Source organism: Echiichthys vipera, assembly GCF_963691815.1.
Source record: "Echiichthys vipera genome assembly, chromosome: 13".
NCBI classification, from domain to species: Eukaryota; Metazoa; Chordata; class Actinopteri; order Perciformes; family Trachinidae; genus Echiichthys; species Echiichthys vipera.
This window is the reverse complement of record NC_139838.1, coordinates 14,236,806-14,250,993: the sequence shown is the minus strand read 5'-3', so window position 1 is coordinate 14,250,993 and position 14,188 is coordinate 14,236,806. Positions and strand designations below refer to the sequence as shown.

Here is a 14,188-nt window from a genome sequence, read left to right as displayed (position 1 = left end):
CAGAGTGTCCAGCAGCTTTTAAAAAACCCAGAACTCATTGGTTTTGTACCATACCTCATGTTTCATATGTACAGTGGACTTATCTCTGAACTTGCAAATACAACTAAATAGATTAATAGTAACATTAAAAAAGGGTATCCTATAAATTAAACAGTAAATTTAAGACCATTTTAAGACTGAATCAGGGTTATTATCATCATTATCTATATCTACCTTTGAAATGTTTCTCTCATTATCTGTAGATATTGTGTCCATATAACCAGGCAGTATTATTACACAGCTAGGATGCAGGTCGTCTGCTCGGCCTGTGGCCGGCACAGAAAGCCCTTACCTTCACTAGGTCCATCATCAGGAGACAGTTTCCAGAAGGAGAAGGACTTTAGATTGTGAAATGTCCTGTCAAGGTGACAGTCTACAAAAATACTCAAAGTGTCATACTGTATAAAAACATTTTATGCAGTTAAGATCAGTTACTGCATTAATGTTAGGTCTGCATACAGAAGTGAAACTATTTACCAACATCCCAAAATATACAAACTAATAATGTATTCTTATATTCAGGAACTACAGGTAAAACAATAAGAAACATTCTGCAATACAAATGTAAAATAAGAGTGTATAACTGCACCAGCAAAACTTAAAACACAAGACTATCTTTTTGAAATATGAATGTGGATGTGCCAAATATGTATCCATTTAAAACTAGAAAGGACTTATTAGATTTGTACGATCCTAAATTAACTATTTTATTATTAGAAACATGTTTTAATTGATCAAAATACATAGACAATCATGAGATATATGCAACATTTTTTCTCAGCCTAGTAAAATATGCAAACGTGAATAGTGATAAAGGTTTTATTCATATGAATTTTAGACTTTTATCTGACTTTTTTCTTGACGAATAATAATCTTATGCTGTAAACTTTCACACTGATGTCCTGTGTTGTGTGAGAGACAGGCTGTCCCCGGTGATGTTTTGGCAGGATGTGGAAAGGGCAGGCAGCACGGCTCTCTGGTACAGCAGTCTTGGATGAGGTGATGATGTGATGTAGACCTCTCTGTCACTCTGTTAGGTCCGATGTGAAGGCTGAGGAAGCAAACACATGCTTTTAGATCACATTCAGTGATTCAGCGTCTCATTGATAGGGCGATCAGACGTCACCATCACTGGTCCATCAACCTCTCAGCTGCCATCGTGGTTTAAAAGCAGGACTGCCAAGAGAAGCCTGGAGAAAACACACGTTATGCAGTTCACAATGTGATCATTTGTGAAGAAACACAGAAGTACAATTTTTTTTTGTATTTTCTAGATAAGGGGATCACTACCACTCTGATAAAACTGTTGCATTAAACATTGACAATCAATAAATAATGTAGTCAAACACAAGGGCCCTGCAATGAATTCAATATGCATGACGTTTATAATGTGTTTGTTCAAACTGTTAAAGAGATGCTTTAACTTTATTGTTTTTTTATGAGTCTGCAGTTGAATCGTATTTGAGGTGTTTATAAGTCCAGTTTTAGCTGAGATGAGTTCATCACATTATGTCATTAAGATTATCAGATAATATTATCATTGAGGTCAGAGGGACTGGTAGAGTTGTGTCTGACTGCGTTATACTCAGTGGTGTTATTTTACACAGCATCATGTCAGTGGAGTGGCTATATCTGTTTACTATAGAACATGTACAGTCAACAGTTCATGCTTGATAGCAGAGTGAATGCACATGTTTTTGTTCTGAATCTACAACACGAACAGCTCTGTAACTGTAGGTGCATCTGTCCCTACATTAACGTTACCGACAGTCTCTCCATTAAACTTAGAAACTGACGTTAACACACCACCATCGCTGTTAACGTTACTTGCCTGATAGCTCCGTTTAACTGCCTGTGGGCTGTCTGGGCCCAGGCAATAACAGTCCTTACAACCGTAAATTATAAATACATTAGCTGTGCAAACATAATCTCAAACTAACGCTCTGTAACTACACTTCAGGGTTTTAGCATTAGCGAACTGATGTTACAGATTTTTCTGGATTAACTTGTAACGTTAGGTTTGATAAAATCCGACGTTAACCGCTAATGAGGGCTAACAATAGCGTTAGCTTGTTAGCTGGTGTGTTTCGGCTGCTTTACAGCAAGAGTACTAACCACACTTCGGTTCTTATGACTGAAACACTTATGCTGGTTCATGTGGACGCTGACAAACATTAGAAAATTAAACTTACAGCACACAGTTCATGTTTTCGTCCAGCTCAGTCTTCATGGCCATGACCATCCCTCCCACCAGGGGCCTCAGCAGCACCGGAGGCTGACAAAGCTGCTGCACCTCCTTCAGTGCACCAGCTGTCTGCCTCACATGTGTGTCGGTGTCAGCTTCAATATCTCACTCTGAGATCCGTCATATCACAGGGAAAATCAGAGAGCGACCTAACGTTACACGACCATGTACAGCTGCAGCAGGTTTCCATCTTTCCTTCCTGTTAAAAGACAGACAGTCTGTCTGTCCAATCAGGAGGGTCCATCCTCTGATTTAGAGAGACCTACCCTTTCCGGTGGAAGTTGATGTTGTTGTGTTTTACCATTTGTCATTGTGGTTTCAGATTTGGCGTTGTGCTTTCCTATTTGGCGTTGTGTTTTCTATTTGCTGTAGTGATTTGCACTTCAGGGCCACCGTAGTAACCTCTTAAAAAGTTGGATAAAAAAATCCAAAAGTGGGCTGTAACATAACACAAAACTTTTATCATAGAATCTCCTACCGACTAGATACCCGTTTTATGTTTTTGGACGCCTACCGAAATGAGCGAGCTAACAACATGATGTTTCTGATATTTCTTTCTTCATTAGAGACACAATTTGACCAGCTGTAACCTGCAACCAATTCAATTTAGCGAGCTCTCTCTGCTTCAGCTAAAACTCATAAGTGTTAAAACAAACGGTAAGAACACGGGCCGTTCATCCACAAGCTCTTTACAGGTCTAAAAAACTGTGAAAGCCCATTTCCGCCAGTGTGATGAAAAAAGTATCCTGTAAGTCATCAATATGACTTAGTATCTCCAAATATTGCGAAAGTATCTAAACAATATTGACTGATTATCTCAAAACTATGAGAAACACTCAAAGGTAATGACTTAGTATCTCAAAATAATGACTTAGCATCTCAAAATAATGACTAAGCATCTCAAAATAATGACTTAGCATCTCAAAATAATGACTTAGTATCTCAAAATAATGACTTAGCATCTCAAAATAATGACTTAGCATCTCAAAATAATGACTTAGTATCTCAAAATAATGACTAAGCATCTCAAAATAATGACTTAGCATCTCAAAATAATGACTTAGTATCTCAAAATAATGACTTAGCATCTCAAAATAATGACTTAGTATCTCAAAATAATGACTTAGTATCTCAAAATAATGACTTAGCATCTCAAAATAATGACTTAGTATCTCAAAATAATGACTTAGCATCTCAAAATAATGACATAGCATCTCAAAATAATGACTTAGCATCTAAAAAAATGACTTAGCATCTCTAAATAATGACTTAGTATCTCAAAATAATGACTTAGCTTCTCAAAAATAATGACTTAGCATGCCTGTGAATGTTCTCATTCGTCCAGGTCATCGTTATCCTCAAAGCAATTTCAGTCAAAAGCAACTGGACTGGTTGTTTGTCTAGGAAGACGTTTCACCTCTCATCCAAGAGGCTTCATCAGTTCATGTACGCATCTGACCAGGCTGGGACTGGCTTAGCATCTCAAAATAATGACTTAGCATCTCAAAATAATGACTAAGCATCTCAAAATAATGACTTAGCATCTCAAAATAATGACTTAGTATCTCAAAATAATGACTTAGCATCTCAAAATAATGACTTAGTATCTCAAAATAATGACTTAGCATCTCAAAATAATGACTTAGCATCTCAAAATAATGACTTAGCATCTCAAAAATAATGACTTAGCATCTCAAAATAATGCCTTAGCATCTCAAAATAATGACTTAGTATCTCAAAATAATGACTTAGTATCTCAAAATAATGACTTAGTATCTCAAAATAATGACTTAGCATCTCAAAATAATGACTTAGTATCTCAAAATAATGACTTAGTAGCTCAAAATAATGAGATAGTATCTTAAAAAATGTTGACTTACCTCAAAATAATGAGAAAGTATCTCAAAACAATAACTTTGTATCTCAAAACAATGACATAGTATCTCAAAATATTGAGAAAGCATCTAAACAATATTGATGGATTATCTCAAAACTATAAGAAACACTCAAGGATAATGACTTAGTATCTCAAAATAATGACTTAGCATCTCAAAATAATGACTTAGCATCTAAAAAAATGACTTAGCATCTCTAAATAATGACTTAGTATCTCAAAATAATGACTTAGCTTCTCAAAAATAATGACTTAGCATGCCTGTGAATGTTCTCATTCGTCCAGGTCATCGTTATCCTCAAAGCAATTTCAGTCAAAAGCAACTGGACTGGTTGTTTGTCTAGGAAGACGTTTCACCTCTCATCCAAGAGGCTTCATCAGTTCATGTACGCATCTGACCAGGCTGGGACTGGCTTAGCATCTCAAAATAATGACTTAGCATCTCAAAATAATGACTAAGCATCTCAAAATAATGACTTAGCATCTCAAAATAATGACTGAGTATCTCAAAATAATGACTTAGCATCTCAAAATAATGACTTAGCATCTCAAAATAATGACTTAGCATCTCAAAAATAATGACTTAGCATCTCAAAATAATGCCTTAGCATCTCAAAATAATGACTTAGTATCTCAAAATAATGACTTAGTATCTCAAAATAATGACTTAGTATCTCAAAATAATGACTTAGCATCTCAAAATAATGACTTAGTATCTCAAAATAATGACTTAGTAGCTCAAAATAATGAGATAGTATCTTAAAAAATGTTGACTTACCTCAAAATAATGAGAAAGTATCTCAAAACAATAACTTTGTATCTCAAAACAATGACATAGTATCTCAAAATATTGAGAAAGCATCTAAACAATATTGATGGATTATCTCAAAACTATAAGAAACACTCAAGGATAATGACTTAGTATCTCAAAATAATGACTTAGTATCTCAAAATAATGACTTAGCATCTCAAAATAATGACTTAGTATCTCAAAATAATGACTTAGCATCTCAAAATAATGACTTAGTATCTCAAAATAATGACTTAGTATCTCAAAATAATGACTTAGCATTTCAAAATAATGACTTAGCATCTCAAAATAATGACTTAGTATCTCAAAATAATGACTTAGCATTTCAAAATAATGACTTAGCATCTCAAAATAATGACTTAGTATCTCAAAATAATGACTTAGTATCTCAAAATAATGACTTAGCATTTCAAAATAATGACTTAGTATCTCAAAATAATGACTTAGCATTTCTAAATAATGACTTAGTATCTCAAAATAATGACTTAGTATCTCAAAATAATGACTTAGTATCTCAAAATAATGACTTAGAAATTCAAAATAATGACCTAGCATCTCAAAATAATGAGATAGTATCTTAAAAATATTGACTTACCTCAAAATAATGAGAGTATCTCAAAGTAATGGTATCTCAAAATAGTATCTAAACTACTATACTTCTCATTCTTTTAAGATACTTTGTCATTGCTTTGAGATACTAACTCATTATAATAATTTACAGGCTCACCTTTTTTCACCACACTGGCGGAAATGTGCTTCCACAGGTACAGCTACATCTGACAAGTGGCAACATTTGTATTATTGGTCAGTTTTCGCGATTTTCCAAAGCACCAGAAGATGGCGGCGTTGCAAAAGCCATGAGACGAGTGCGTGTCGAGGGAGGTGGGATTTCCTCTCCTCCTTCCCAACATCATCCGACTCCTCCTAGGGATGCATCGGCACCTGTTTGTATGTTTTATCTGGGTCATCGACCGCTGAAATGTTCTGCTTTCACCAGTGTCATCAACAGCCACACGAAACGCTTTAAACGACCCATCCTGGTGGTTCCCGAGAGGCCTGGATTCAGTGTGGTTTAGGTAAAAGGATGTGTTGATCGGGGTGCAGCCGTGAGACAGTGAGACAGCATCTTTGCCGGGTGACACATCATTATCAGTGCGGGTGGACAAGGTACGAGTGAAACAATAACAGGACGTTGCACGCTTATTTGCGTGAAATAATCCCCCTTTCTTAGCTATTTGTTATCAAAATTCACTACAGCATTTGTGGCAAGGCCTTAAACGCATTAACGAATGTACAAATGTCAAATTGGTGATTAGCCAGCTGCGAATGTAGCCTATATATATGCCCTGTTAAGGTTAGTAGTTAAACACGCCTATTATGGGCTGGTTTTTCTTCCTTTGTACTCTACATAATGCTATGTGACTTGTGCTTTGTGGTGTACGTACATTTAATGTTTGTTTTCCCCCCAAAACAGCTTTAACAGACGTTTTTAAACCCCCAGTGCCGCGTATTCATCTGCTACAATAGGTAGCCCACCTTTCTGTGAGCCTTTTCAAGATCCTGGAGGATACATTAAGTCTGTTTTTTAATCAAATAATGTAATATTTGAAATATGAACAGAATAAATGTCTGCCTAAATACAGCCTACGCGCTTTGACTGGACTAGTAGGAGAAAAGGTACTTAAGCAGTGGTGTAGTGTTAGCTGATGAGATGGATGGGTTTCTTAGGAGGAAGTGGGTCCCAGTGTCACACGAATGTGGAAATCCCTCTCAGCCAAGTTTGGCCCAGTATTGACAGCGGCTCTACCATTATCAAGTCCTTATGGATGCATAACTGCCACACCCAATGGGTTTTCAGAAGCATCACTGAGGCTCACTTGATAAACCTATACTCCTCTACTACTGCGTCATGCTATAATGAAACCAGAGCATATTGTGACGGTGCCATACTTGGCTCATTCCTGTTCATTCCTCTTCCTTGAAGCCCCCTAGGACACCATGTCGGACAAAAGTGACCTAAAAGCAGAGCTTGAGCGCAAGAAGCAGCGTCTTGCCCAAATCAGGCAGGAAAAAAAGATAAAGGAGGAGGAGAGGAAGAAGAAAGAGGTAAGGAAAAAAGTGAGTAAATTCACACAACTGGCACCCATACTGTATCGCACTCTAGTGTGTATTGTTTGTGTGTTCGATTGCTTTTTGTCAGGCCGTGACACATAAAAGGCTGTTGTTGTGTGTGTCCATACGTGCATACAATCATCTATGTGTTTGCAGAAGGTTGGTGTTGGAACTTTTGATCAAAATGTGAATGCATGCACATGCGTTAGCTTGTCCTTTAAGTCATGATTGGTAAGCTGACATTTCTCTTTGTATCCTGAGCAGTCAGAGGGCCAGCAGAAGAGAGAGGCCATTCCAGAAGACACAGACTTAGACCGCAAGCGCAGGGAGACTGAAGCACTCCTACAGAGTATTGGCATCTCACCGGAGCCTCCACTAGGTACGTAATACTCTTAAACCCTAAAAAATGAATGAATCCTTAAAGGTCCCATAATGTAAAAAGTGAGATTTCTATGTCTTTTTTTTATTATAAAGGAGCTGGTGGTGCTACATAAACATTATGAAAGTATCAAAACGCTCAATCATCAGAGAAATGCACAAAGCCCATATTCAGAAACTGTGACTTTAAACGAGCCGTCAGGACTTCTGTACGGTTGTGATGTCACATACTATATATATATACTATATATAGTAGAAAGTGCTGCTAGAGAGCTGTTACAGTCATTCTCTGGCTGTAATGACGGTGCAAAGACGCCAAGAGTGCCGATGTGGAAGATCAAGAAACACTGACCAATCAGAGAGGGGGGCTTAAAGACACAGGCTCTGATATGAACGTTTCAGGCAGTGGGTGAATACAGGTATAATCAGACAGACAATATGTGAAAAATAATGTGTTTCTTTTCACATTAAAGCATGTAAACAGGTTCTAGTGGAAACCCAAAATAGCAGACAGTATGAGCTTGGAAATTAGCATAATATGGGACTTTTAAAGGTTATGTCACTGTTCTCTTGTTATTGTATTGCCAAAGGTTTAGTTAATTGTTACAAAATCTAGAGTAAAGCTTACCTAGATGGTTCTAAAAATTACACCTGACTCCCTGAAGAACCCTTTAATGGTTAGAATAGCAGACCTAAGATGCAAACAGACACCTATCATATGTGCAGTTTGCTGAAAATGATCAGTCAAATTCTGCCTATAATGAAATCAGATAACTAAAGTGTGTTATTAGCTGTGTTACCATGCATGTATGATATACATGTTATGTCGATACCGATGTTATGTTATCGGTACAGTGACTTTGTCACAAATACTATTTCATTAGGTCGCATCAGATCTTTTTATTTTAATATGATTCGATTATTTTCTTTGCACATTGTTGATGGAACATTTGTCACAACTCGCTTTTATCATCTTTTTCTGCTCCATTGTGTACCTTAACTATATCATATCTTGTAATAGCATATCTGGACATGAATATTATTGTGAAAATGAAAATGTGATTAAAACATGAATTTAGAAAAGTATTTCCTTTCACTTGTACACAAATCTAATAAATGTGTAGTTTGAATATCAACTTCCAACAAGAATTTAGATGCACTGTTCTCTAGTGGTTTGAAATTGTAACAACCTCAACACCTGGAAACTGGGTCACTGCTGTGCCTGTTATTAGCTAAAGTTATTTATAAACCATCTTCAAAGGAAACTCAGTACAAATATAATAAATACAAAGTCAACAATGCATTTGATGCCCTGCTCTCCCTCTCCTTTCTTTTAAACATTCATTTTACTCGTCCATCACTTGTTTTACTTTTTTGCATTCTGGCCCAATTTTTTTGAGCAGTCCATTCTTTGCAGCCTTTAATGTTAGATTCATGTTATTTTCATTATCTAGTCCCGACCCCTGTGTCCCCCTCCAAATCAGTGAGCACACCAAGTGAGACGGGGAGCCAGGATTCAACTGATGGAGGAGCAGCAGGCAGGTAGGCCAAAAAAAATATCCCACACTTCATGCCCAAAGGTCAATGTCAGAAGTCTTTCTTGGTTAATGAGTCTTTTTTTCAAGAAATGCTAGATGATGAAAAACATATCCCGATTGAAAATTTTGACCGAGAAGGTTTTGCTTACTCTTGCTAATAACCTATGTGGTGCCCGAGTCTTTAACCTCAGGTGGCCTAAAGATTATGATAATATGAGACTGCTTTGGGCTGTGGAAATATGTTGACATGTTGTCACTTTTGACACATATTTTGTCTCTTTTCTTGTCAATGACACCACAGGTTTAGGTAAGGTAGAGTGTTGCTAATGGTGAGGTCGCGGTGCCTTGTATCTGTCACTTGGCATGGTGTCATCCGGTGTTTTGATGACCACTGTACAGTTTGTTGCTTCTCATAGCTAGACTTAAGTTTTTATGTCCAGTTAAGACTAATCTCTGGTCATTCCTGCAAAGAAGTTTGATATTACAGGCCCTGTTCAGACCTGGCAGTGGACAGCTCTAAGTATGTCTGTTCCCATCTGGTAGCAGAATGGGTCATAAGTGGCCACTTGTGATGGGATCTCACTTCCCAGCACTATATGCAAAATAAACACGTAAATCATTTCCATTTGCATTCATAAAAATACATATTTTGACGAAAATGTGTTTCTTTTTTAATGTTGTGTGTGTGTTTTCGTTTCAGTTGTTACTCATTGTACATTATTTAGCCCATTACAAAAATGTGCAGTGACTAATGAAAAATGAGCTGCTTCCTTTCTTTGTCTGCCTGCCAAATGGCGTACTTTTGGCGTACCGACAGCAGTTTGTTTAGGGTACTTTTTATGAACCTACAAATAAGGTTATTATCTACTGGTGGTCTCCGGAAAAGGTCTTGGTGATCGTATCTTAGTGCGTCTTGGGTGCATTCAAACCTGTACTCAGAGCTGTCCACTTGATTAGATCACACAGGACACATGTTGATACCAGGTCTGACCAGGGCCATAGATTGTAAGTACCACATTGGTAAACTTTCAGAAAGCAGCCTTAATGAGCCAGTTAATGTAATTTGTTTTGAATATTCAGCCTAATGAGCATGAACCATATGTTTTCTGTAAAGAAGCTGATTTGAGCACAAGTGACAAAGCTTTTCCCTTTTGTCACTGCTATGTTGGGTGTATTCACAATGCTTACAAGCTCATGTGTCATACATGCTGCTGCATTTATTTATATGCTTATACATCCATGCCACACTAGACTCGTGGAGCAACTATTGACCTTTAAGTTCTGCACATGGCTGCTCTAGTGAATTAAACCTGCAGTTGAGAAAAGAGTGGTCATCAAGCGCTTTCCATTTGCTTTTTAATGGCAGTTGACTGTAGAGGTCAGTGTGTGAGTGATGCCCTCAGGGGTCTTAGTGATGTGTTGTTCTAGTATGGCCAGGGGTGGAATTGGGGATTAAGAACGTGGGAACTCAAAGTTCCTAGCAGAAATAAATTCTCTTGTATAAGACTTTCTGTTTCTTTTTAGCTTTTACCAATTGGATTTTACAAATTGGTGAGTTAGTTCCACTGCCTGGAATGAAAGTTTTTTCCCCCCAAATCCACCCTGGATGATGGCATGCCATTTTGAGCTTCTCCATTTGTGGCTGTGTATGTGTGTGTCCCTTCTTAGGTCAGGTTTCTCTAAAAACAAGTCCCAAGCACAGAGCTCAAGGTAAGCATTTTCATGTCAAACCCAGGAGTACCCCCCCCCCCCCCCCCTAAGTTTACTGTCATGTGAACACAGAGACAGTGCCAGTGGTCTTAGCAATGTGTTCCCTATCATGACTTTTAAAATCATCACAGCACAGTGCCCCTTTTTTCCTTCGTTCCTCTGCTTTCCTCTAGTCGCTTCCTGTCTGAAGCCTTACTGTCTCCCTTAATACCAGCTTGAAAAGATTTCTGTTTGCATGAGTTGAGCCACAGAAGCCTTCACATAGTTGACAGTCTGCTGGTTAAGGTGTCATTCGCTGTTACTGCAAAACAGCCGGTCTGTCAGGCTAAAGAAATGCCTTGCCACTCTCACCTGGTGCTGTGTTGCACAAGCTGGAGGTCGGATGGGCGTGTCCATTGGCCCTTAAAAGGTATCATCAAAGTGTTGTGTTACTGGAACACGTTATCCTTTCACAGTTGTCAGATTTCAACGAAGTTGCCATAAACTCTCTAGGTTTCAGTCGCTGTTTGATTTCCCCGTAAGCAAGTGATTCCTTTATTTGTAACTGCAGAATGAGCTCAGCAATTTACTCAAGGTTTGGCAAACGCACTGATGATGCATGGCAAGTAGATTGTCATGTATGTAAAGCATGCTGAATCTTACCATAATCATTTTAATTTGATTTCCATATGCTGAATGTTATCACGTGAATAAGTATAGTACATGTTGTGCTGTAGGTGTGAGACGGAAATCACGTTGCTAGATAAATTGTTCATTGCTTTCATGCACCATTTGGCACAAATTTGCATTATGAAACATCAAGACATAGAATGTCACACAAATATGGATTAATGTCATACATGCTGCTAGAAGATGATAAATAATCCAAACAATTAAATAATTTTGACCTTCTTCCACACAATGGAAAATCTTTTGTCTATAAATGTGTCAGTATTTTCAACTTCCTGGCAGAAAACCAAGAAATCTATGAGCAGAGATCTTTGAATAAATTGAGTACATTGAAGTATAGTGAAATACTGTATAATGTCTTCCCTAATGTATAGCCCTCCCACGCTATATCCACTTATCTAAATCATTTTACATTAACAGTGCCATCTTTGCATGAAATTCGATGGTAATCCCAGTGTTTAGCTGTTCTGTGGTTTGTGGGTGAATGTGTAGGTGCATACATGTGGCAATGTTTGTTAAAATGTATGTATGTAAACATGCATCTCCTCTCTTGCCCCCCCCCCCCCCCCCCCCCCACCCCCGTTGGTGACATTAGGACGCTGCAGTGGGACACAGACCCCTCTGTGCTGCAGCTGCAGGCTGATTCTGAGCTCGGGTACATCTTCCTTCTCTAGTTCACTATTTTGACAAAAAAATATAGAGCAATACACGTTATTTGGCATTGCACAGCACTTCTTAATAGACTAATTTAATATTCCTTTTAAAGGGTGAACTCATTCTAATGACGCAATCTTTTGAATGTTGAGATAGTGGTTGCTGCTGACACAAGGTACTACATGTTTTTCTTTGCTTTGAAGGTCCCATATTATATAAAGTGGGATTTCCATGTCTTTTTTTTATAAATCAGGTTGAGCTCCTGTATAAAAACTGTGAAAGTGTAAACATGCTCAATCCACAGAGAAACTGTTATGATGTCACAGCAGCCGGTATTCTGAAAATGTACCTTTAAATTAGCAGTCAGGACTTCTGTACTGTTGTGATGTCGCATCTATACTATATATAGGTAGAAAGTGCAGCTACAATGCACCCGAGACATTCCCCGGCTGCAATGACGATGCAGAGAAGTCAAGAGTGCAGATGTGGAAAACCCAGAAGCACTGACCAATCAGATCAAACTGGTCTTTTTCAAGACGGGGGTTAAAGAGATAGGTGCTGATATGGAGCGTTCCAGACAGAGGGTGAATACAGGTATATTCAGACAGACAATATAAGAGGAATAATGCCTTTTTTGAACATTAAAGCATGTAAACATGTAAGTAGAAACCCAAAATACAAATAAGAACCTGAAAATGAGCATAATAAGGGACCTTTAAACGTTGAAACAAATGCAAATATATTGTACCGTATACAGGACAAATAATGTTTACGCACAATCTAACTATGCTAATGGGAACATCTTGTCTCCATTACCCAGGCGTAGGATGCAGAGGCTAGGAGCCTCTAAGATCACACAGGTAGACTTCCTTCCCAAAGAGGTGGTATCTTACTGCAAGGAGACACAGACGCCACTCACTGCCCACCTGTCCGAAGGTGAGTGTGTGTGTGTGTGTGTGTGTGTGTGTGTGTGTGTGTGTGTGTGTGTGTGTGTGTGTGTGTGTGTGTGTGTGTGTGTGTGTGTGTGTGTGTGTGTGTGTGTTTGTGTGTGTGTGTGTGTGTGTGTATAAGCCGTTTCTCTTAATAGTCCATTTCATAGTCTAAGATTCAAGCTGTTTTAGGGTCCATGGGGCACCAAAGTTCACAAGAGGCAATAGAAGGTTTCAGGTTGCAATGATCGTCTTCGTTGTGTGGTTGAATTTGATACTCCTTCCGTTAGCCAGTTCACAGCCTGTAAACCTGGAGTAATTTAAAGGCTGACAGTTGTTAGTTACCCAAGGTGATTCCTGACGGATGTTAGAGCATCGCTGTGTGTGTCCGTTGTATGCACCCAAAAATGTACTTGTAAGATGTAATTGTGTATCTGTGTTTGAACATTTGTTACCATAATGGACAGTTTAATATTCTTGAAAATTAAGAGCTGAAAAATGGTACACAACAAAATGTGTGTTTTTGTCCATGTGTGTGTTTGCATGTGAGGTTACGTGTACGTACATGGAAAATGTATACGTGCATATTAGTGTCTCTACAAGTGGGCATGCACGTGTGCTGAGCTGCAGTTAGTAAACACATCCATATGGTGAAAAATTAGGTTAGTTTGGCGCTGGATTTTGGCATAACGTTGGTGGTTGTAAATTCAAAGCAAATATTCAAAGTATTTTTCAATTGGAGGAAAAAGGTGATGGAGATTTGGATAGATGACAGTTACAGTTGTTCCACTAAATTGAACTTCAAGCCTTTGCTCCTATTCCAAATGCAGATATTCCATTCAGAAATGTCATCTACACGTGAAGGAATGCTCATACAAATACTACTCCACCTACACCTTTTCCATCCAAACTGATTGTCAGACATGTGTATAACACACACACACACACACACAGACACACACACACACAAACATGCACACGCATACTCACATGCACACGCACACTCACATGCACACACTCACTCCCTATCATCTCCTCTATCTTCCCTCTTTTAGTTGCCAAGACAGCTGGCAGCCATGTGACTGTGAAGGGGTTGTACTTCCTGCTTCCTGTCATTATAATAGATGGTCTGGTGTGGATTCCACTGCCCCACTCCACCAGCAAACCACCACACATACACATATACACACGTCTGTCCTGATCAGCATC

The 14,188-nt window shown here is 38.3% G+C and overlaps 1 protein-coding gene across 1 annotated transcript in view; it reads left to right on the top strand.

Annotated features, from left to right (window-relative positions):
• Positions 1-6,987: 6,987 nt before the first annotated feature.
• dync1i1a (dynein cytoplasmic 1 intermediate chain 1a) overlaps positions 6,988-14,188 on the top strand; it is a gene marked incomplete at its 5' end in the record, with an annotated part of 56,463 nt that continues 49,262 nt past the window's right edge. The window contains 6 exons of the mRNA XM_083925292.1: positions 6,988-7,095; positions 7,363-7,480; positions 8,934-9,021; positions 10,686-10,727; positions 11,992-12,051; positions 12,871-12,986. Of these exons, the coding sequence (XP_083781418.1) occupies positions 6,988-7,095; positions 7,363-7,480; positions 8,934-9,021; positions 10,686-10,727; positions 11,992-12,051; positions 12,871-12,986 (532 nt within the window). The remainder of the gene's footprint in view (positions 7,096-7,362; positions 7,481-8,933; positions 9,022-10,685; positions 10,728-11,991; positions 12,052-12,870; positions 12,987-14,188) is intronic.